The sequence below is a fragment of the Lithobates pipiens genome, unplaced genomic scaffold, assembly GCF_037356315.1.
Source record: "Lithobates pipiens isolate NorthernLeopardFrog02 unplaced genomic scaffold, aLitPip1_a1.2 Scaffold_35, whole genome shotgun sequence".
In the NCBI taxonomy this organism is placed as follows: domain Eukaryota; kingdom Metazoa; phylum Chordata; class Amphibia; order Anura; family Ranidae; genus Lithobates; species Lithobates pipiens.
This window is the reverse complement of record NW_027507811.1, coordinates 23,808,438-23,829,554: the sequence shown is the minus strand read 5'-3', so window position 1 is coordinate 23,829,554 and position 21,117 is coordinate 23,808,438. Positions and strand designations below refer to the sequence as shown.

The 21,117-nt window shown below is 45.4% G+C and overlaps 2 protein-coding genes across 5 annotated transcripts in view; both read right to left on the bottom strand.

The window, feature by feature from the left end:
* The window catches only part of LOC143956203 (uncharacterized), a 94,360-nt gene that overhangs the window by 22,737 nt on the left and 50,506 nt on the right, over positions 1-21,117 (bottom strand). The window lies entirely within an intron of this gene.
* Positions 1,995-19,639, bottom strand: LOC143956301 (uncharacterized). 3 transcript variants are annotated; one of them, XM_077466518.1, is made up of 7 exons: positions 19,465-19,639; positions 6,340-6,470; positions 6,076-6,207; positions 5,790-5,987; positions 5,454-5,585; positions 5,244-5,367; positions 1,995-4,221 (listed from the first exon to the last, which is right to left on the bottom strand). In XM_077466518.1, the coding sequence occupies exons 2-7, from the start codon at positions 6,409-6,411 to the stop codon at positions 3,407-3,409; spliced, it is 1,473 nt and encodes a 490-aa protein (XP_077322644.1). In that variant the 5' UTR covers positions 6,412-6,470; positions 19,465-19,639; the 3' UTR covers positions 1,995-3,406. The 3 variants fall into 3 exon arrangements, with proteins under 3 accessions (XP_077322644.1, XP_077322642.1, XP_077322643.1); XM_077466516.1 differs by lacking the exon at positions 19,465-19,639 and adding an exon at positions 11,032-11,171; XM_077466517.1 differs by lacking the exon at positions 19,465-19,639 and adding an exon at positions 7,925-8,195.

The window sequence follows — 21,117 nt, the reverse complement described above, 5'->3', positions numbered from 1 at the left end:
ATCATTGTATGTCTATAAATAATTTCTACATAAATTTAGGCCAAAATGCTAAATCCTAGTAAATGTATTAGACAAGTGCCTGATGAAAATATTTGTTTCGTTTAGATTCATTAATCTAGTTATTTTGTTTTGGTTGATTCGTTCAGTTCGTATTCGGGATTAATTTTATGTCTTTTTCACATTTTCTTTCTGAATTTACAGATTTTTTTTCGATTAGAAATGTTCGAATTGATACATTTTGAATCGATCGTATCAAAACTTTCGATTTTTTTTTTTTTTTTCCGATTCGAATGTGTCAAAGTGAACAAACAAAGGAAAAAAAATCATCATTAGATGATTACAATGACTCTTTAAATCACCTTTAGCTTATTTCGAAATGGTACTCTAATAACACACACAGTCTTTGATTTCAGCAATATGTGTACAGTTAGAATTTGACCGGAGTTTGATGTATAATTCTATCTGAATTTCAGTCTGAATTTTCGAAATTTAGACAAATTTAGTTATTGATAGACATGTGCGATTATTATGAGGGGCTCCCACCATCCCTGTGCTGACTTCCTCCTGGGGCTGCTTATTATGAGGGGCTCCCACCATCCCTGTGCTGGCTTCCTCCTGGGGCTGTACCGCTGCTGTGCATATTATGCATATTATGAGGGGCTCCCACCATCCCTGTGCTGTGCCGACTTCCTCCTGGGGCTGTAACTCTACTGTGCATATTATGAGGGGCTCCCACCATCCCTGTGCTGACTTCCTCCCGGGGCTGCTTATTATGAGGGGCTCCCACCATCCCTGTGCTGTGCTGATTTCTTCCGGGTGCTGTACCTCTGCTGTGCTCATTATGAGGGGTTTCCACCATTCCTGTGCTGTACTGACATACTGAGCACAGCAGAGGTACAGCCCCAGGAGGAAGTCAGCACAGCACAGGGATGGTGGGAGCCCCTCATAATAAGCAGCCCCAGGAGGAAATCAGCACAGCACAGGGATGGTGGGAGCCCCTCATAATATGCACAGCAGAGGTATAGCCCCAGGAGGAAATCAGCACAGCACAGGGATGGTGGGAGCCCCTCATAATAAGCAGCCCCAGGAGGAAGTCAGCATAGCACAGGGATGGTGGGATCCCCTCATAATATGCACAGCAGAGGTACAGCCCCAGGAGGAAGTCAGCACAGCACAGGGATGGTGGGAGCCCCTCATAATAAGCAGCCCCAGGAGGAAGTCAGCATAGCACAGGGATGGTGGGAGCTCCTCATAATAAGCAGCCCCAGGAGGAGCAGGCGCAAACTGGACCAGCGGTGCATGGCAGACAATCCGCTTCTCTCTTTCTCATCTAATGAAACTTCATATTTCCGATAGGAAATTCTTCAACGGAATTTCGTATTTAGGATAAAAACCAAACTTCCATCAGCATCGACTGTCATATTGAGGTATATTTTTGGCTTTAAATTCATCGTAACGAACGTCGTTCATACAAATTAACAAACCTAACAGAATTTCGTACGAAACGGAATTTCAGATATGAAATACGAATTCATTTTATTACGAATCGTAACGGAACAGAACGAAACAAATTTAATGACGACGCCCACGTCTAGTTATTGAGAGCATTTGGTAAAATTTGTTTATAGTGTTATTCGGGTATTTGGATATCCAAATCTCCGAATAACGAAATAATATTAATTCAGAATGAAACGAACCGCACCTGTCTAAAGTGTATGTTATTTGGTTTGCATAAGCGTCTACAATCTATGGGATACATACTGGAATTTCTTTATTTTTTTATTTTTATTATTTATTTATTTAGTAATGGCGGTAATTATTGACTTACACCCATCTATGTTTCATATACATAGATTTTAGCAATTTTCACTTTTAGACGCTTTTTTTTTTTTTCTTCATTGTGGCTTAAACATGAGGCTAGGTTGATGTTCTCGCCTCACCGTAATCCTCCTGAAGTGTAAAGCCAATCTGTATAGTGAATAAAACACACCATATATGACATATATATTATTTTTGTTATAAAATGTAAGACAACATTAGTAATTTTATTGATATAAAAACTCTTATTTACAACAATTTGCTCCTCGATATACTTGGTGCTGCACTCCTTTGCATTACTCAGTAGTACTCACAGAAACAGTACTAAAGAGGACGAGAAGCTCCAGAACATTGTAGAAAGGCAAATGGGGTCTCAAAATTGTGTCGCAAATGGGTATTGAGGCCTCCTCCATGTGAGAGCAACCTTGTCAACTCAGAACATGAACTCGGAAAAGCCTCAAAACATCGTAGAAAGTCAACCTTAATCTCATTGGGTTTATTGTGATCACATGGTCCTATCATTATGACTTTATTTGGGTGGAGGTTTTTGAAGCATGTTAAGAGGCACTTTGACCAAAAGCCTGCCCATGCGGGTGCACCAGAACAAAGATATATTCGAGAGGGTTGGTGAGTAGAAGCAAAGTTGTGTGGAAAATGTTTGCCGTACTCTTGACATCAGAAGACTTTCACTTTGAAATGATATCTGAAATGGGTTTTGAGGCCTCCTCCATGTGAGAATCAACCACGGCGCTGACAACATGAACTCAGAAAAGCTCCAGAACATTGTAGAAAGTTGACCTTCATGTCATTTGAGTCACTTGTGAATTAGGAGTAAATGGTCATCTCATTATGACCTTATTTGGGCAGAGGTCTTTGAAGCATGTTAAGAGGCACTTTGACCAAAAGCCTGCCCACAGGGGTGCACCAGAACACAGATATATTAGAAAACGCTGGTGAGTAGAAGCAAATTTAGCACAAGTGTGGAAATGTTTGTCGTGCTCCAGACATCAGAAGGCTTTCACTTCGAAGTGATATCTTAAATGGGTTTTGAGGCCTCCTCCTCCATGTGAGAATCAACTACGGCGCTGAAAACATGAACTCAGAAAAGCGCCAGAATATTGTAGAATGGTGACCATCTCTTTTGGGTCTCTTGTGAATTAGGAGTACATAGATGGCCCATTATGACCTTACTTGGGTGGAGGTCCTTGAAGCATGTTGAGATGCACTTTGACCAAAAGCCTGCCCAAACGGGTGCACCAGAACAGGGATATCTTCGGGAAGGCTGTGAGTAGAAGCAAAGTTGGCACAAGTGTGGAAAATGTCTGTTGTACTTCGGACATCAGAAGACCTTCACTTCGAATTAACGTCTCAAAATAGGTATTGAAACATCCCTTTATGGCTTTGATCAGAACAGGACCTCAGAAAAGCCCCTTTCTCCAGTGTTGGCCAAGAAAATGGCAGTTTTGTAAAGAATGGTTTATTTACCCCAAAGACAAAAAGATATCCTGCCTGAGGAAATTTGAGTACACAACTTGAGTTTTCAATGCACAATTGCTCCCCAAAGTTTCCTACCCTTCCAACATGACAATTAACTCTGGTCTTTGTGGCGTTTTAGATGTTGGGCAAGGCTAAATTTCTGCTTGAACCATTTGCAGCACTCTGGACAAGGAAAAGGACGCTCGTCCGTGTGTGTCCTCTCATGTTTGAGGAGTGTACCCCTCCGTGTAAAACCTCTCCCGCACTCTGCACAAGTATACGGCATTACACCAGTGTGGGTGCGCTGGTGTCTGAGGAGTGTTCCTTTCTCTCTATAGCACTTTCCACACTCCGAACATGAAAAGGGAGACTCACCTGTGTGACTTCTGAGATGTATCATGACATAACTACGCCGTTTAAAACACTGACCACACTCTGGGCATGAATAAGGATGCTCGCCAGTGTGAATTCTTTGATGTTGGACAAGACCATCTTTGTCCCTGAAAGACATCTGGCATTCTGAACATAAATAGGGGTACAGACCAGTGTGCAGGTATTGATGTGCAACAAGATGTGCCTTTCTGTTAAAACATTTATCACACTCAGGACAGGGAAACGTCTTATCGCCTTTATGTTTGACAGTACTTGACTTGATAGGTGACTGCTCCTTAGAACTAGAATTGCCTTTTGACCGATTCACGGTGTGACCATTTGTATAGATATTTAGGGAACCAGCATGGGATCTATCAGAGGACCCCTTAGGATTTAAAAGAACCATTGACTTATCCACACGATAACATCTGCTCTGTATGTATGGAGTAATAGGCTTCACTTTTGAAGAATATCGGGCCAAGTCATTATCTCTGGTGTTGGAATCTGGAGATAAAATAGGATGTTCCTCCAAGGAATTCAAGACGCCATGTGAACCTGGTGGGGAAAAAAAAAAACGTTTTAAACAATAGGTCACAGTATGCATAGATTAATGACATTGTTATATTGAGGAATGGAGATGGACCTTTCATATGGTGTACAGCAGGACTGGACTGGGACAAAAATTTGGCCCTGGACTTCCTCATGACCGGCCCACTTTAATTTTGAGTGTCCCCAGCAGCCCCCTTCACATCAGAGAGTCCCCATCAGCAGCCCCCTTCACATGAGAGTCCCCATCAGAGAGTCCCCTTCACATCAGTGGGTCCACATCAGAGTCCCCACCAGCAGCCCCTTTCACATCAGTGTATCCTCCCTCTCCTCCCCCTCCCACATGTACTCACAGTTTTGAAGGCAGCTTCTCTTTCCACTCTCCAGTCATGTGATAACAAGCGGTAAGGGGAGAGAGTCTGCCTGTCTATCTCCTCCTGCAGGCTGGAGGGAGCAGAAAGCCTAATGCTCTATCCAGCAAGTGATGGAAGCTGCTCCTGACAGGAGTGAAATTGCGATCACACACTGTCAGAGAGGAGCGGCTCCAGGACTGCACCTGACCGGCCCACTGAGCCATTGGCCCACTGGGAAACTCCTGGTAGTCCCAATGGCCAGTACATGCCTGGTGTATAGTATCTCCACTTCATTTGTTGGAGACATGACATTATATTGAGGAATAGAGATGGACTGGGTCAGGAGCGTGCCGACCACGGATGTGCACTTAAAAAGCAACATACAGGTAGGTGCTTGTGCCCAGCCGTGCCATTCTGCTGACGTATATGTGCAGGAGGCGGTCCTTAAGTGGTTAAAATTCCCTCCTAAACTTGGGGTGCGTGTTATACGCCGATAAATACGGTACTAAAAAGTTCCAACCAAATGCAGCATATACAATGAATTGGTCAAATATATATTTGCTACAAAAGTATAAAATGACAGTTTCAGCTGTTGCTTGACTAGGTATTGTATAATTTTACTTTTTTAATTAAAATTGGTATCTCTGCATAGCCACGTACAATCCAGTCTCTTCTTACCCGGTGATGTGAGGGGCGGCTGATCCTCCATCATGATGTCCTTGTAGAGATCCTTGTGTCCTTCTAAATACTCCCACTCCTCCATGGAGAAATAGACAGTGACATCCTGACACCTTATAGGAACCTGACACACACAATGATACAGTCACCATCCAGACACATCCCTTGTCTGTTACTGGATAATGTCCCAGAATTCCCACCACCGCTCACCTCTCCTGTCAGCAGCTCAATGAACTTCTTGGTAACTTCTAGAATCTTCTGCGTGTCGATTCTCCTTGTTAGAAGTAATTGGAGTGCAGGAAGTGTGATGGTCATGGAGTCAGCCGACTTCACAGAAGGGCTCTATATTTAAAAACAAAAAGAACAGTGATGTCATGTGATCTCCCAGAATCCTCCTCACCTCTCCGGTCAGGTCTGTGTTTTATTAATAGAGATAAGAGTGATGTCAAGTGACCTCCCAGAATCCTCCTCACCTCTCCGGTCAGGTCTGTATTTTATTAATAGAGATAAGAGTGATGTCAAGTGACCTCCCAGAAGTCTCCTCACCTCTCCAATTAGCAGGTAGATGAACTCCAGGGTGAGATTCAGCATCATATCGTTGACGTGAATGATGTTCTTTTCTAGTTTTACATAATTTAAAATTTTGTGGTCCTCCATCATCTTGTAGAGATCCTTGTGTCCTTCCATATACTCCCACTCCTCCATGGAGAAATAGACAGTGACATCCTGACACCTTATAGGAACCTGACACACACAATGATACAGTCACCATCCAGACACATCCCTTGTCTGTTACTGGATAATGTCCCAGAATTCCCAGAATCCTCCTCACCTCTCCTGTCAGCAACTCAATGATCTTGTTGGCGACTTCTAGAATCTTCTTCTTGTTGACTCTCTTGGATAACAGTGATCGCAATGGAGGAAGTGTGATGGTCATATGGCCAATATTCTTTACAGAAGGGCCCTATATTTAAATAAAAAGAGAAAATGTGATGTCAGGTGACCTCCCAGAATCCTCCTCACATGCTCAATCAGGTTTGTGTTTTATTAATAGAGATAAGAGTGATGTCATGTGACCTCCCAGAATCCTCCTCACCTCTCCGGTCAGCAGGTAGATGATCTCCAGGGTGAGGTTTAATAACCTCTCAGTCATGTGATTCTTGTCCATCCTTAGTGGTAACGTATTTCGGTTTTGTGCTTCCCTCTTACCTTCTGAAATCTGAAAATCTGTAATAATTACATAAGAAATGAATGATAAAGATCCAGCATATAAACTTGTACATTAAATTTGGCAATTTTCTTCATTGTAGGGAGATCTGCCATAGACTCACCCTGACATCTTTCCAACATTGTGTGGGGATAAATGAATCAGTTTTACAGCTAGTGATCCAGAACAGTGTTAGGCTACCACACATAGAGAACAGTGCATGATCATCTCCAGCTCTGGAATAGAGAACTGTGCATGATCATCACCAATGGGGAACAGTGTACAACCACCACTCTTGGAGAACAGTGTATGACCACCACCCTTGGAGAATAGTATATGATCATTACCAACTCTGGAATAGAGAACAACGAATAACTGGAGAACAGCAAATGACCACCACCCATGGAGAATAGTGTATGATAACCACCCTTGGAGAACAACGAATAACCACTAACTACTCCTGGAGAACAGTGTATGACCACCACCCTTGGAAAACAACGAATAACAACTACCCGTGGAGAACAGTGTATGACCGCTACCATTGGAGAACAGCAAATGACTCCCATCCACGGAGAACAATGTATGACCACCCCCCTTGGAGAACAACGAATGACCACTACCCGTGGTGAACAGTGTATGATCACCACCCTTGGAGAACAATGAATGACCACCACTCGTGGTCAACCACTACTCTGAGTCCTGGAGAACAGCCAGGGCCGCTGTTAAAAATCATGGGGCCCCGTACAGTCTACCTGGCGGGGCCCCCCACATAAGGGGCCCCCCACACAGCAGGGAAAAGACTTTCACTCTGGGCACGGTGAATAACCACAATATTTTAGATATGTGGGAGAGCAGTATGCAGTATGGCCAACTTTATGCTCAGAGCCCAGGCCCAGTCTCTACCTCCACCTAACATCCCCCAACTTCACAAGTACCTGGTCCTGCTGGCTTCTTTTATCTGGGGTCCTCATGCAGTGCTTCTCCTGGGGTGGGGGGCTTGGATCCTCTGGATCTGGTAGCGTGGGGACAGGCCAGAAGCTGAGCTCCTCTAAAACCTCTGCTCCTTCCACCTGGGCACGAAGTTGGACAGCCGGAAGCAGAAAGCAAAGTATTTAAACACTTTCGGGAGTAATCTGCAGCCGTATGTCCAGACAATTACATTACACAAGTCCCGGCCGGCGTATCGATATAGAAGAGACTGGGACTTGTGTAATGTACTGTATGTAATAGTCTGGACATACGGCTGCAGATTACTCCCAAAAGTGTTTAAATAATTTGCTTTCTGCTTCCTCCCATGCACACTACATGGGACCCTAGCTCAGGATTAGTATAGTCCCTATAATGTGGGAGTCCTACCGAATCTGCAGCCCCGACCTCAGCCTAACTTTAAAGTTTGTGTCCCCTTCAAAGAGGACCTGTCAGGACTTTACGATTCCTGATTTGTTTTCTAGGGCACAGGCTCCAGGGCTGTCACCTTTGTTCTTCAGTCACTAGATCTTGATCGGGGTGTCTGGTGGGGGAGAGGTGAGAAAATGGACATGGAGTGGTATGGAGAATCTTCACACACAACCAGAGCTGATGCATGGAGGTAAAATATTAATGACCAGTGGAGTCCAGTACTTCTCTAACTTTACCGACACGGGATACGAAGTTCAAGCAGTGCCAGGAAACAACATGACCACCTGATCCCGAGAGTCAAAAGATCACACCCCAGCCATAAGGGGGAGGCCATTTTCTTGTAGCCAATCTGTGCTAACAGCCAATGAATGGACACATTACATCATCCCTCCCTCTTCCATCCACTGCACATTAACCCTTAACTTCCCTCTCCCATCCACCGTACATTAACCCTTAACTGTCCTCCTCCCATCCACTGTACATTAACCCGTTACTATCCTCCTCCTCCCTTCCACCATACATTAACCCTTTACTTCCCTCTCCCATCCACCGTACATTAACCCTTAACTGTCCTCCTCCCATCCACTGTACATTAACCCGTTACTATCCTCCTCCTCCCTTCCACCATACATTAACCCTTTACTTCCCTCTCCCATCCACCGTACATTAACCCTTTACTTCCCTCTCCCATCCACCGTACATTAACCCTTTACTTCCCTCTCCCATCCACCGTACATTAACCCTTTACTTCCCTCTCCCATCCACCGTACATTAACCCTTTACTTCCCTCTCCCATCCACCATACATTAACCCTTTACTTCCCTCTCCCATCCACCATACATTAACCCTTTACTTCCCTCTCCCATCCACCGTACATTAACCCTTTACTTCCCTCTCCCATCCACCGTACATTAACCCTTTACTTCCCTCTCCCATCCACCGTACATTAACCCTTTACTTCCCTCTCCCATCCACCGTACATTAACCCTTTACTTCCCTCTCCCATCCACCGTACATTAACCCTTTACTTCCCTCTCCCATCCACCGTACATTAACCCTTTACTTCCCTCTCCCATCCACCGTACATTAACCCTTTACTTCCCTTTCCCATCCACCGTACATTAACCCTTTACTTCCCTTTCCCATCCACCCTATATTAACCCTTTACTTCCCTCTCCCATCCACCATACATTAACCCTTTAGGCTTGAGTCACACTAATGTGTTTTTTGATGCATTTTGCAGAAATGCATGGACATTTTTAAACATGGGCTCCTATGTAACATGTTCACATCAATGCATTTTTGTGCCTCTGTTTTTTTTGGAAAGGGTCGGGGACTTTTTTTCCAGGCAAAATGCAGCGTTTATTAGAATTCAATGGACCCGCATTCCAAAACGCAAGTAGTGCGTTTTTGCTGTGATTTGTGTTTTTACACTGTATATAGCTGGTTGCTAAGGAGGGGGCCGGCTTCCCGACCCTTCCTTAGCAACCTGCTATATACAGTGAAAAAAAAAAAAAATACGCAAATTGCAGCAAAAACATGTGTCCAAAAAACGCGGCAAGCACTGCAGAAACACTCAAAAGCAACATGCATAGATGTGAATTCCAGCCTTACTGTCCTCCTCCCATCCACTTTACATTAACCCTTTACTGTCCTCCCATTCTCCATACATTAACCCTTTACTCCACTCCCCCATCCATCGTACATTAACCCTTTACTTCTCTCTCCCATCCTATGTACAACAACTGTTTACTGCCCCCCCCTTCCCATCCACTGTACATTAACTCTTTACTTCCCTCTCTTATTCATTGTGCATTGACCCTTTACTACCCCTTCCCATCCACTGTACATGAACCCTTTACTGTCCCATCACATGACTGATGAAGGGGTCCTGCATGGCTCTGAAACGTTGCACTATACCTTCTATGATGTGATCATCCTTCAATAAGGATTTGGATGTAATTGATGATCTGTGGTGTGCTGGTGAACATTTAAACCCCTTTCACACTGGGGTGCTTTTAGGCTGGGTTCACACTGCTGCGGGGGGGAGATCCGGATGTGATTCGCACCGCACTGCAGTGCAAATCACATCGGATCTCTGTAGCGATGCGAGTTCAGCCATACAGATAGTATGGCTGAATTCGCATCGCTCCCGCAGCAAACTCGCATGGGACCCTTTTTTTGGTCCGCAGCAGAATCGGATCGCATGGGTGTTCACACCATGCGATCCGATTCCTGTGCGAGTGTGCAGATCGCACTGCGATATGCGGACGGATCTGGGGGTGTCATTAAGATTTCATTGACACTCCCAGCAGTCCGCATAGGGCAGTGTGAACTGCCGGCGGGAGGCATGCGATGCGGGAAAACGCTGCGGATTCGCGGCGTTCCTGCATCGCTATAGTGTGAACCTAGCCTAAAAAAGTGCCTGTAAAGCGACTGAAAAGCGCCTCTCAAGCCACTCCAGTATGAAAGCCCTAATGCATTCACACCGGGGCGGTGCGCTTGCAGGAAAAAAAGTTTTGGGGTGGTTGGAGGAGCACTGTATCCAGCACTCCTCCCACCGCCCCTGCCCATTGGAATGAATGGGCAGAGCTGCAGCACAGGCGCTATTAACCCTTTCTTCGGCCACTAGCGGGGGTTAAAAGCTCCCCGCTAGCAGCCGAAAAGCACAGCGGTAAAGTGCTACTAAAAAACTAGCGGCGCTTTACCGCTAAAGCCAGCACCGCCCCAGTGTAAAAGGGGTCTATGGATACTTTCACACTGGGGCAGTGCTTTACTGCTGTTTAAAGCGCTGCTTTTCGGCCATTAGCGGGGAAGGGGGGGTGCTTCTAACTCCCCCAAGAAGTGGTTAAGAAGAGGTTAAAAGCACCCGTGTTGGGACACTTCTGAAGCGTTTTCCAGGCGCTTCAGAAGTGCTGCCCATTCATTCCAGTGAAGCTGCACCACCCCAAAGACGCTGCTTGTGGGACTGTTTTCCCTGTCCCGCAAGCGCACCGCCCCCCAGGGTAAAAGACCCTCACACTGGGGGGGTGGGGGGGGGGTGGGGCACAGGAGGCAATTTTCGGGTGCTTTATAGATGCGAAAACCCCTAAAAAACCACCCCAGTGTGAAAGGGATCTTAACCCTTTACTGTTCCCCTCCCCTCCACTGTACATTAATGCCGCGTGTCACCCCTGGACTTACCCCTTGTTGCCGCCTCGTGTCTTGGCTCTGTGATTCTGTGGGGTCCTCCTGGATGTACCGTACAGTGAGCTCCATATACACCCGTCCATGTGATTCCTCTTTGTGCGCTCTATCTCTATCCACCTTGTTTATCATTGTCCTCCCTCCCCCGCCCACTTTACATTAACCCATTCACTGCCCCCCCCCCTATCCTTTAACTCTTCACCATCCCCCTCCCACTGTAAATTAACCCTTTACTCTCCCCTCCCCCACTGACTGTACATTAACCCTTTACTGCCCCACCCCACTCTCTGTGCATTAAAGTAGAAGTACACGCACATTGTTTTTCTTTATGTGGATAGACTAAGGGAGGGTTGTTTTTTTTTTTTTTTGCCATCTCTGTCTCCATTAGGGAGATTTCCCTTCACTTCCTGTCCCACAGCCAGAAGAGGAAGTGAGAGGAGACACCTCCAAAGCGGGGAAATCCCTTTTTATCACCAGAACTAGTAGATTTCCTCTCTACTCCTGTTCTGGTGACAACCCAGGATCTGGGATTTTTGTTCAGTCTCGGCGATAATGGTAAACGTGATGACACACAGTAATAGAAACCTGGCAGGGGTTCTAATCCTTCTCCACTCTGTCCAAAACTAGAAAAAAAAATACATTTGTTTTTTTAAATCAAATCCTTTTTATTGTTTTGTTTGAAAACAACATTGACACAGTACAGACAAAACCATAAAAATACAAATCACACCAAAACCCCAAAAAAAATGAATTAAAAAAATGGCTACGTGAAACCTTTACAGCCCCTCCCACACTCTGTGTACATTAACCCTTCACTGTCCCAGCCCCCCACTTTTTACATAGCTTCCAACTGTCCCTGATTTCGAGGGACTGTCCCTGATTTGGAGCAGTGTCCCTCTGTCCCTCATTTTGGTCTGATCTATATAGATGTATATAAAATGCACTTTTTATCTTTCAAAAAGTGTTTGCCAGCGCTAAACCTTTCATCTGATTTCTGAATGGCCGCATTTGTACATTTTAAATATATCAATTCCATGGCTATTTAAATATCAATGCAAGTTATTTACATGTAAACACAGTGTCTGCAGGTGAATCATCTGCACATAGCAATAGGGCAGAGCTGGGCAGCATTAGTAACAGAACTTCACATTGGGTCCCGATTCACACTAGTGCCATAGCTCCCAACTGTCCCTCTGTCCCTCTTTCCTCCTCATTTGTCCCTCATGTTGGTCTGATCTATATAGATGTATATAAAATGCACTTTTTATCTATCAAAAAGCGTTTCCCAGCGCTAAACCTTTCACCTGATTTCTTAATTGCTATATTTGTAAATTCCAAAAGCCAATATAAAGGAATAGTAATGGTAAAAAAAAGCACTTGTGGGTTTAACCAATCTTGTTTTTTTTCACAATTCTCCTTTTAAAGGGGCGTGGCAACGGGTGTGTCCTAGGCCTGCATGCTTTTGCTGATAGGTGTCCCTCATTCCCATCTCAAAAAGTTGGGAGGTATGCAGACATCGCATGTGATTCGCACTGCATTTCTGTGCAGATCACATGCGATGTCTGTGCGATTTCAGCCATACAAACTGTTTAGTTGAAATCACATCGCATTCTCACCAAAAATGGTGCAGGACCCTTTATTTTCGTCCGCATCGGAATCGGATCGCATGGGTGTTCACATCTGTGCGATTTGATTCCAGCACCATTTCAGGGTTCGCACTGTGAAACCGATCTGGGGGTGCCGTTAACTTTACATCGACACCCTCAGTGGTTCGCAGATCTCAGTGTGAACCACTGTGCGGTTCAGGTGCCATGCGGGAACCCGCACCGGATTCACACGCATTTCACTAGTGTGAACCGGGCCTGAGCTATCAGGACACAGCACAGGACTAAAACTTCAAAAGACAAGGGAATTTAAAGCGGAGCTCCACCCTAAAGTGGAACTTCCGCTCAGCAGATCTCCCACCCCCCCCCCCTCCGGTGCCACAATTGGCACCTTTCAGGGGGGAGGGGGGTGCAGATACCTGTATAATACAGGTATCTACACCCACTTATGGGCATAGCTAGCCGCAAAATAGTCGCAGATGCCCGCCCCCCCTCTCATCCCCCATAGTTCCCAGAACACAACGGGGACCAGTGAAGTCGCGCATGCGCAGTAGGGAACGGGGCAGTGAAGCCACAACGCTTCACTTCCTGGTTCCCTGACAGAGGATGGCGGCGGGTGCAGCTGAGAGACGAGCGATTGCTCGTCATTAGCTGCCGACATTGCGGGCAGGGCCGCTGATAGGGCAGTACAACCAGCCCTGTTGTACCGGGCCCGGCCAGCAGGGGGGCCCGAGCAGCTTTTAACTTCTAGCTAAAAAAAAAAAAAATAAAAAAAAAAAAAAACGAAATAACTATATTAACCTGCACCCACTTGATTACTAACATATATAAGGAATATATATTCATTTCCTGGGCCCCATCAGGTTACCAGAGGGGCCCAGGAGGTGAAAGCAGAAGAGGGACTTTTTTTCTATTTTCGGGTGCAGGGATACAATGCTGTGCCGCATGCTGTTCTCAGTATACCTGCACAAACTAAAGTTCTTCCTGCTCACTGTATGCCTCTCCGGCGGATGGATATTACTGTTATACGGCTCCCTTCATCCAGTAAGTGCTGCAGCTTGAGGGACTTATCACTGGGACGGCTGAGACAGACAGAGCAGCAGGAGTAATCTGGGCAATGGCAGTGGTGCACAGGCAAGCAGTCCCCTGCACACACACACACACACTGACAGGTCACACTATTGTAGCATGTGCAGTCCCCAGACTCTGTGTGCTCATGGTCATTATCATTATGATGATCAGGGCACAGTAGGTGCTGTATGGCTCTGTCAGTGTAACATGACTGTGTGGTGCTGACTTTCCTGATATATGACTGTACTGTGTGTTACAGACTATAACTCAGCACAGCCATAACAAAGTCAGCATCACACAGTCATGTTACACTGACAGAGCCACACAGCACCTGCTGTGCTCTGATCATCATAATGATAATGACCATGAGCACATAGTGAGATGCTACTTTTACACATGTGATGGGGGAAGGGACAGTAAAAATACATAGCCAAGCTGCATTTTTACCACCCCCAAACCACTCTCTTTTCATAACCTTTCACCCAAGTTTTGCAATTAGGTCCTTTTTCATGCAGACCTGATTGAAAGCTCCGTATGAAGACACAAACTGAATGGGCACAGATGTCAAAACACTGACATCTCTCCCATTCAGATGCAGTTATGATTGGTGGGGCGCTGTAAATGTTAAATGTTCCAGCTCCTGCCTCCTGCCCTGACAGCGTGGAGGCAGGGGTGGGGTTATGGGCGGAGCCAGGATGGGTTGTGGGTGGGGTCAATGGGGCCCCGTCAGGTAGGCTGTATGGGGCCCCATGATTTCTAACAGCGGCCCTGATTCGCGGGCACCCTGGACAGGTAAGATGATAGTTGGCAAGTATGAGGCAGCTGCTGAGGGCCCCACAACAATGATAAGGCCAAGGGCAGCTGCCCCTTTTGCCCTGACTTAACCACTTCCGGACTGGCTCATGACGATACACGTCGGCACTTTGAAGAAGGAATATCGTTGTTATGGCAGTAAACAGAAATCTGGAGAAAGTGTGTTAGGATTCAGGAAAAGGTTCATGGATGTATGGACTCGGGAGGCTGGATTATCCACACTGGCAAATACGCATAGCTTGATGATCCAAACTTTCATTAACAACCTTTAATCACTTGCCGACCTCCTCATGTACAGTACATTTACGTCTGCAGAATGGCACGGCTGGGCAAATGGGTGTACAGGTATGTCCCTTTGAATTTGCCGCCATGTGGTCACCTGCGCGCCAACGGCAGCGGGCGTGCGTCCCTGCCGCGAGCTCCGTGAGGAGGGTCGTGGGTCCCGTGGACTCGATCGTCTCACGGAGCCGAAGAACGGGGAGATGCTAATGTAAACAAGCATCTCCCTGTTCTGCCTAGTGACAGTGTCACTGATATCTGCTCCCTGTAATGATCAGTGTTGTGTCACACGTAGCCACGCCCCCTAACAGTTAGAACCACTCCCTAGGACACACTTAACCCCTTCCTGGCCAGCTGGTGGTTAACCGCTTCACTGCCAGTGTCATTTTTACAGTAATCAGTGCAATTTTATAGATATATATAAAATGACAATGGTCCCAAAACGTGTCAAAATTGTCCTATGCGTCCGCCATAATGTCGCAGTCACGATAAAAATCGCAGATCGCCGCCATTACTAGTAAAAAAAATATATATATTAATAAAAATGCCATAAAATAAACCCCTATTTTATAGATGCTATAACTTTTGCGCAAACCAATCAATAAGCGCTTATTGCGATTTTCTTTTTTACCGAAAATATGTAGAAGAATACTTATCGGCCTAAACTGAGGAAAAAAATAGTTTTTTATATTTTTTTTAATTTATTATAGCAAATAGTAAAAAATAATGTGTTTTTTTTTTTAACCAAAAAACATGTAGCAGAATACATATTGGCCTAAATTGATGAAAAAAATTAGATTTTTTAAAATGTTTTATAGTAGAAAAGAAAAATTTTTTTTTCCAAAATTGTCTGTCTTTTTTTGGTTTATAGCGCAAAAAATAAAAACCGCAGAGGTGATCAAAAACCACCAAAAGAAATCTCTATTTGTGGGGAAAAAAAGAACGTCAATTTTGTTTGGGAGCCACGTCGCACGACCGCGCAATTGTCAGTTAAATTGACGCAGTGCCGAATTGCAAAACATGCTCTGGTCTTTGACCAGCAAAATGGTCCGGGGCTTAAGTGCTTAAACCACAATATGGTTTTAATGGTTAAGCAAATGATTTCTGATTGGCCCACAAAATCAATGGGGGACTTTCAGAAAGCACTGACTGAAAAGGAGGCAGCAGGTTGTTTTGACAAACCAAGGGAAAAAAGTTCAGGTGCCCAATTCCAAGGAGGTCCATCTCAACAGGATATGAGACTCCAGGATAACTCTGGAAATGGGAGGCAGGAGGCAGGGGGCAGGGGTAGAGGACGAAGCAGAAGCAGAGGTAGAGGAAGACGAAGGAGAAGTTTCTCCCGAGGACCACCTCCCGCTAGAACCGGATGCTTCAACTGTGGAGCTGAAGATAACTGGCAAAATCAATGTCCTTACGAAGTATTTGACCCAAACAACCAACAACAATCCTCAAATTCACAAAGGCCCCAGATCCAACCACCTTACATACCACACATAATGTATCCCTTTTGTTAAAAATTCATACCCAGCACGTTAGTTCAGAGATTGAGTGGCTATGAGGTAATTCTCCTCTCAAGTCCTAATCTTGAAATAAAATATGCTGCACACACTTCAGGCCCAGCCCCGATTCTAAATGCGTTAATAGGTCTAAAAAGGAGAAGAGGATGAGGTAGTTCCTCAACACGAGTGTATTTAAATAATCCACCAGGACACATGTCCACGTGCAGATATGTCTTCCACTGCAATCCCTGGGGCACAGAATGTTTTTGTTGATGGTTCTTGTTCCAGACCAAATGACAACACATATCATGCAGGCAGGGCAGGACTTAGGGTGGTGGGGGCCCCTGGGCTTGGGTCACTTTTGGGCTCTACCTTCTATACATTACCGTATTTATCGGCGTATAACACGCACCGGCGTATAACACACGCCCCAAGTTTACGAGGGAATTTTAAGGAAAAAAACTTACATTTAAATGCCCATCAATGGAGCCTTATCAGTGTCCATCTGCAGCCTTGTCATAGCAGTCTTGAAGTTTAAAAATGGCGCCGCCAAGATACAGAGTCCTGTGTATCTCGACGGCTCTCTGGTCCTGTCTGAGGCTCTCAGGTCCTCTCGGCGGTTTAAAAACATATTCAGCGACCCATTGCAGTTTGCTACGGAAGTGATATTCCGTCGTCGCCATCTTGGTACACCCCACACTCGACCACAGTAAGGTTACACTAAGAAGTGGTAAAGCGGACATGTCGTTACACCCACTGGAGTTATGCATTTTACAGGTATTTATAACAGTAAAGTGAGTTTATATAGTGAAATACGGTCGTGCCCAGTCCCTGTGTTATGTCCATCATAGGGCGGGACTGGGCGTGACTGTGAGCCAAACTGAGTACACTAGGCTATGTATCTTGGCGGGGCCCATGGGCTTGAGCCCAGGATATGCAGGATATACTGTAGTCCCATTGCCTGATGTAGTGCTCGAAGCAAACCCAGTCCCATTTCAATCAGCACAGGCTGCAGAACTGATTGCCCTTACAAGAGCATGTTGGCTCTTTGAAGGACAAGATGTGAACATTTACACTGATTCTAAATAAACATACGGTGTATGCTACCCACGATTTTGGTATTATCTGGTTAAAAAGAGGATTTATAGAAGCAGATGGAAAATCTATTTCACATTCAACATTAGTGTCCAATCTTTTGGAAGCAATTAACTACACTGCAAAGGCACATACCACAAACAAAGATGATGTTTCAAAAGGAAATGCCTTAGCTGATAAAGCGGCAAAGGAAGCAGCTTCTACACAAGAAGCTACCATACAAATGCCATCACTTGCACCTGAAATGCCCTTGTTATGCCACGTACACACGATTGGAAATTCGGCCAGCAAAGGACCGATGAGAGCTTTTGGTTGGAAAATGCGACCATGTGTATGCTCCATTGGACTTTTGCTGGCCGAATTTACGCAATTTACCAGCCCCATGGCCCTCCAGGCCTGGGGTGCGGAACCATGCATCCTGAGTCTCGGAGCCGGCTGGCCCGAGGAGACGCAACTGCAGGGACAGGCCCGAATGGATTTTGGGGCCTACTGATCCAAGGGTGGTCTGCTGCCGTCTCATCTGAAGGGAGAGGCCCAGCAACTGAAGAACCCCAGGGGAGGACCCTTTCAGGAGAAGACCGTGCACAAGGCTGGTTTCTCTGAAGGAGCCTGGAGGCTCAGTTGAAGGACGCAACCTGGATCAACATTCATATGGTATCGCCGGATCGGCTGAGAGAACCTGGTACCGTATGTCAGTTCTTTAAATGTATCCACATCCCTCGGTAATGCTCAAGTGTATCTCACAAGTCTGTGGCAGAGACTTTGTCAAGCATCCCACCGGCTGCTAGGCCTAGAGAGAGAGGTCTATCCGGGAGTTGTTAAATCCAGTTGTGAAACGATTTCTATTCTCTGGATTTCCTCTAAAGACTTCCATTTTTGCAATCCAAGTACCTGAACTCACTCCTAACCCTCTACCCTTTATTGGGAGACTCTGTTCTGTTCTAAATAAATAACCCAAAAGAGGATTCAGTGTCAGTTTCCACATTCTTTGGGCCAGCTACCATGGGAACCCCAATACGGAGAAGCAAACAAGAGAGGTAACGATAAGCCCAAATAAAACCAACAGATCTTTCGGGGGTCAGTGCTACAAGCAGCTAGACTCAGTTTACTGAATCAGATCAGGCAGCGATTGTGATTGGTTTCCAGAGGTTACAGTGTATCATTACCACTCACTGACTGGCTGGCATTATGGCTCACTGTTATTTTCTAGAGGTTACAGCACATGACTGCTGCTTGTTGATTGGTTGCTAGAGATTACTGTACATCAATACTGCTTACTGATTGAATGCTAGAGGTTACTGAACATGTATACCACTCACTAATTGGTTTTTAGAGGTTACTGCACATCAATACTTCTCACTCATTGGTTGCAAGAGGTTAGTGCACAGCATTACTGCTCGCTGATCGGTTACCAAAATTCAGGGTGCTATGGCACCATGTTATTTTGAAGAAGGGTTCCACCTCCAATTTGCTTACTTTTCCAGAACATGATTTTAGGCTTAATGACCACAATTGTAGGCAGAACTTTCAAGCATGCTCCTTTACTTCCCCAGTGGGCAGCATTCAGCAGAAGTGATGGTTGATGTGATCTCAAGGGGACATGATATTCATATGAATGCCGTCTCTATTTAAATATCAATGCTGCGGTCCATGACTATTTACATATTAATGCCACCACTATTTACATATCAATGCCGTTTATTTACATGTAAGCGCAGGGTCTGAAGGCGAGCCATCTGTACATGACAATAGGGCAGAGCTGGGCTGCAGCAGCAGAAGTTTACACTGAGATATCGGGACACAGCACGGGACTAAAACTTCAAGGGATAAGGAAATTTAAACTGGGATAGTTGGCAAGTATGAGGCAGCTGCTTTGGGCCCCTCTACAATGATGGGGCCCAGGGCAGCTGCACCTTTTGCCCTGCCTTAAAAACAGTCCTGTCTAATATTAATGAATCTTCTCTTTAGGATTCTCAGGTCTTCCAAAGACCTGTTACGCGTAAGGCGCATTCCGTCTCCTTTCTATATAAGAAATTAATTTGTCAAATAAGACAGAAAAAAATACTCACTACAGATGAATGCTTTATCCCAGACGAACCCCCAAATTCTGAAAGGAATTATACACTCTGGCGAATTCACACTGGTTAAGTAGGCCACCACTGCAACACACCGAATTCGGGAGAGAGCAAATGACAGATGAAACAGGCTTGTGTGATCATAAGTTCTCTGGCTTTAATGAGGAAGTGAACAGTTTTCTAATTATCTTAAACTTACACAGTATCTCCATGTCACGAATTTTAAACTATTAGCATGCAAACAGAAATAGGCTACGTCTTCATAAAAGAGGAAGTAAGTCAAGGAAATGGCTCACCACAGCTTAAAGGGATTGTAAAGTGAATTTTTTATTTTTTAAATAACAAACATGTCATACTTACCTCCACTGTGCAGCTCGTTTTGCACAGAGTGGCCCCCGAACCTGCTCTTCTGAGGTTCCTCGGCGGCTGTCTCGGCTTCCTCCCACAGGTGCTTCTCACGTTCATGCGAGCTCCCTCGCATGGTGAGAAGCACCTGCGGGCGCGCTCCTGTGATACAGCCGGTGGCTATAGCCGCGCGCTGTATCACACGGCCCCGCCCCCGGCGCTCCGCGTCAGTGGATGTGATTGACAGAAGCGCGAGCCAAAGGCTGCGCTGCTTTCCATCCATCCACTCCAGCCAATCAGCGGCCAGGCTGAACGGTGGAAAGGACGACGGGGGCGAGCACGGTATTTTCGAGGGGTGAGGTAAGTAAAAACGGGGGGGCTGGGGGTGCAGGCACTGTCAAATGTTTTTTCACCTTAATGCATAGAATGCATTAAGGTGAAAAAACATTTACCTTTACAACCCCTTTAACTGACAGAACCTTAGTTCTATGTAAACTTCAGTTTTGCTATGGTGAAACTCATACATACACAGATTCAGATCATGAGAAGGAATTTTAAAATAGAGTAACTGTTTTATACATTTCTCTTACAGCTACCTGCCATAATCCCGCTATCCTCTTCTTCAGTGAGACCTGGGAGGAGTCTGTTCTGTGCAGAGAGGTGGGAGGAGTCTGTTCTGTGCAGAGAGGTGGGAGGAGTCTGTTCTGTGCAGAGAGAATGAGGTGGGAGGAGTCTGTTCTGTGCAGAGAGAAGGTGGGGGGAATCTATTCTGTGCAGAGACAGTGAGGTGGGAGGAGTCAGAGCAGAGAGCCAGTGACTGACAGTCAGCAGCTCTCTGGCCGGGAAGCTGTGAGAACTGAGTGATCTGCGGTGGTCGCTCGTTCGGTTCCCAGTGTTAGAGCCACGGGAGACAGATACTGCATCCACCTAGGTGAGTATGATTCTAAAAAAAAATTTCCCCATACTTCCCTTTTAAACTAGATACCCCATGGTATTGGATATATAAAAATTAAAAAGTCAGGTAACGTTGACGTTAAGTTAGTTATTTATTCAATGTTACCCAACTTTTTGAATTTTATACATCTTATACTATTGGCTGCTTGGTTTTAACTATGACCCCTGAGGAGGGGATACTATATTGATATTGTATTGGTATGAAGATGTCTTTATCTTTTTTCTAGCCCTGATGAAGGGGGCAGTTTTGGACCCCCGAAAAGCGTTGGATACTTTTTTGAACCTAACTTTTAATGGAATAACGTCATATCCGGACCTTTGAGTACTGATGGCACAATAGTGGCACTT

Excerpts from the sequence above, each read along its gene's own strand:
- LOC143956301 (XM_077466518.1), bottom strand. The coding sequence starts at position 6,411 with ATGGACAAGAATCACATGACTGAGAGGTTATTAAACCTCACCCTGGAG. Across the intron at positions 5,988-6,075 it reads TTGAGTTGCTGACAGGAGAG|GTTCCTATAAGGTGTCAGGA; the intron begins GTGAGGAGGATT and ends TGTGTGTGTCAG. Across the intron at positions 5,368-5,453 it reads TTGAGCTGCTGACAGGAGAG|GTTCCTATAAGGTGTCAGGA; the intron begins GTGAGCGGTGGT and ends TGTGTGTGTCAG.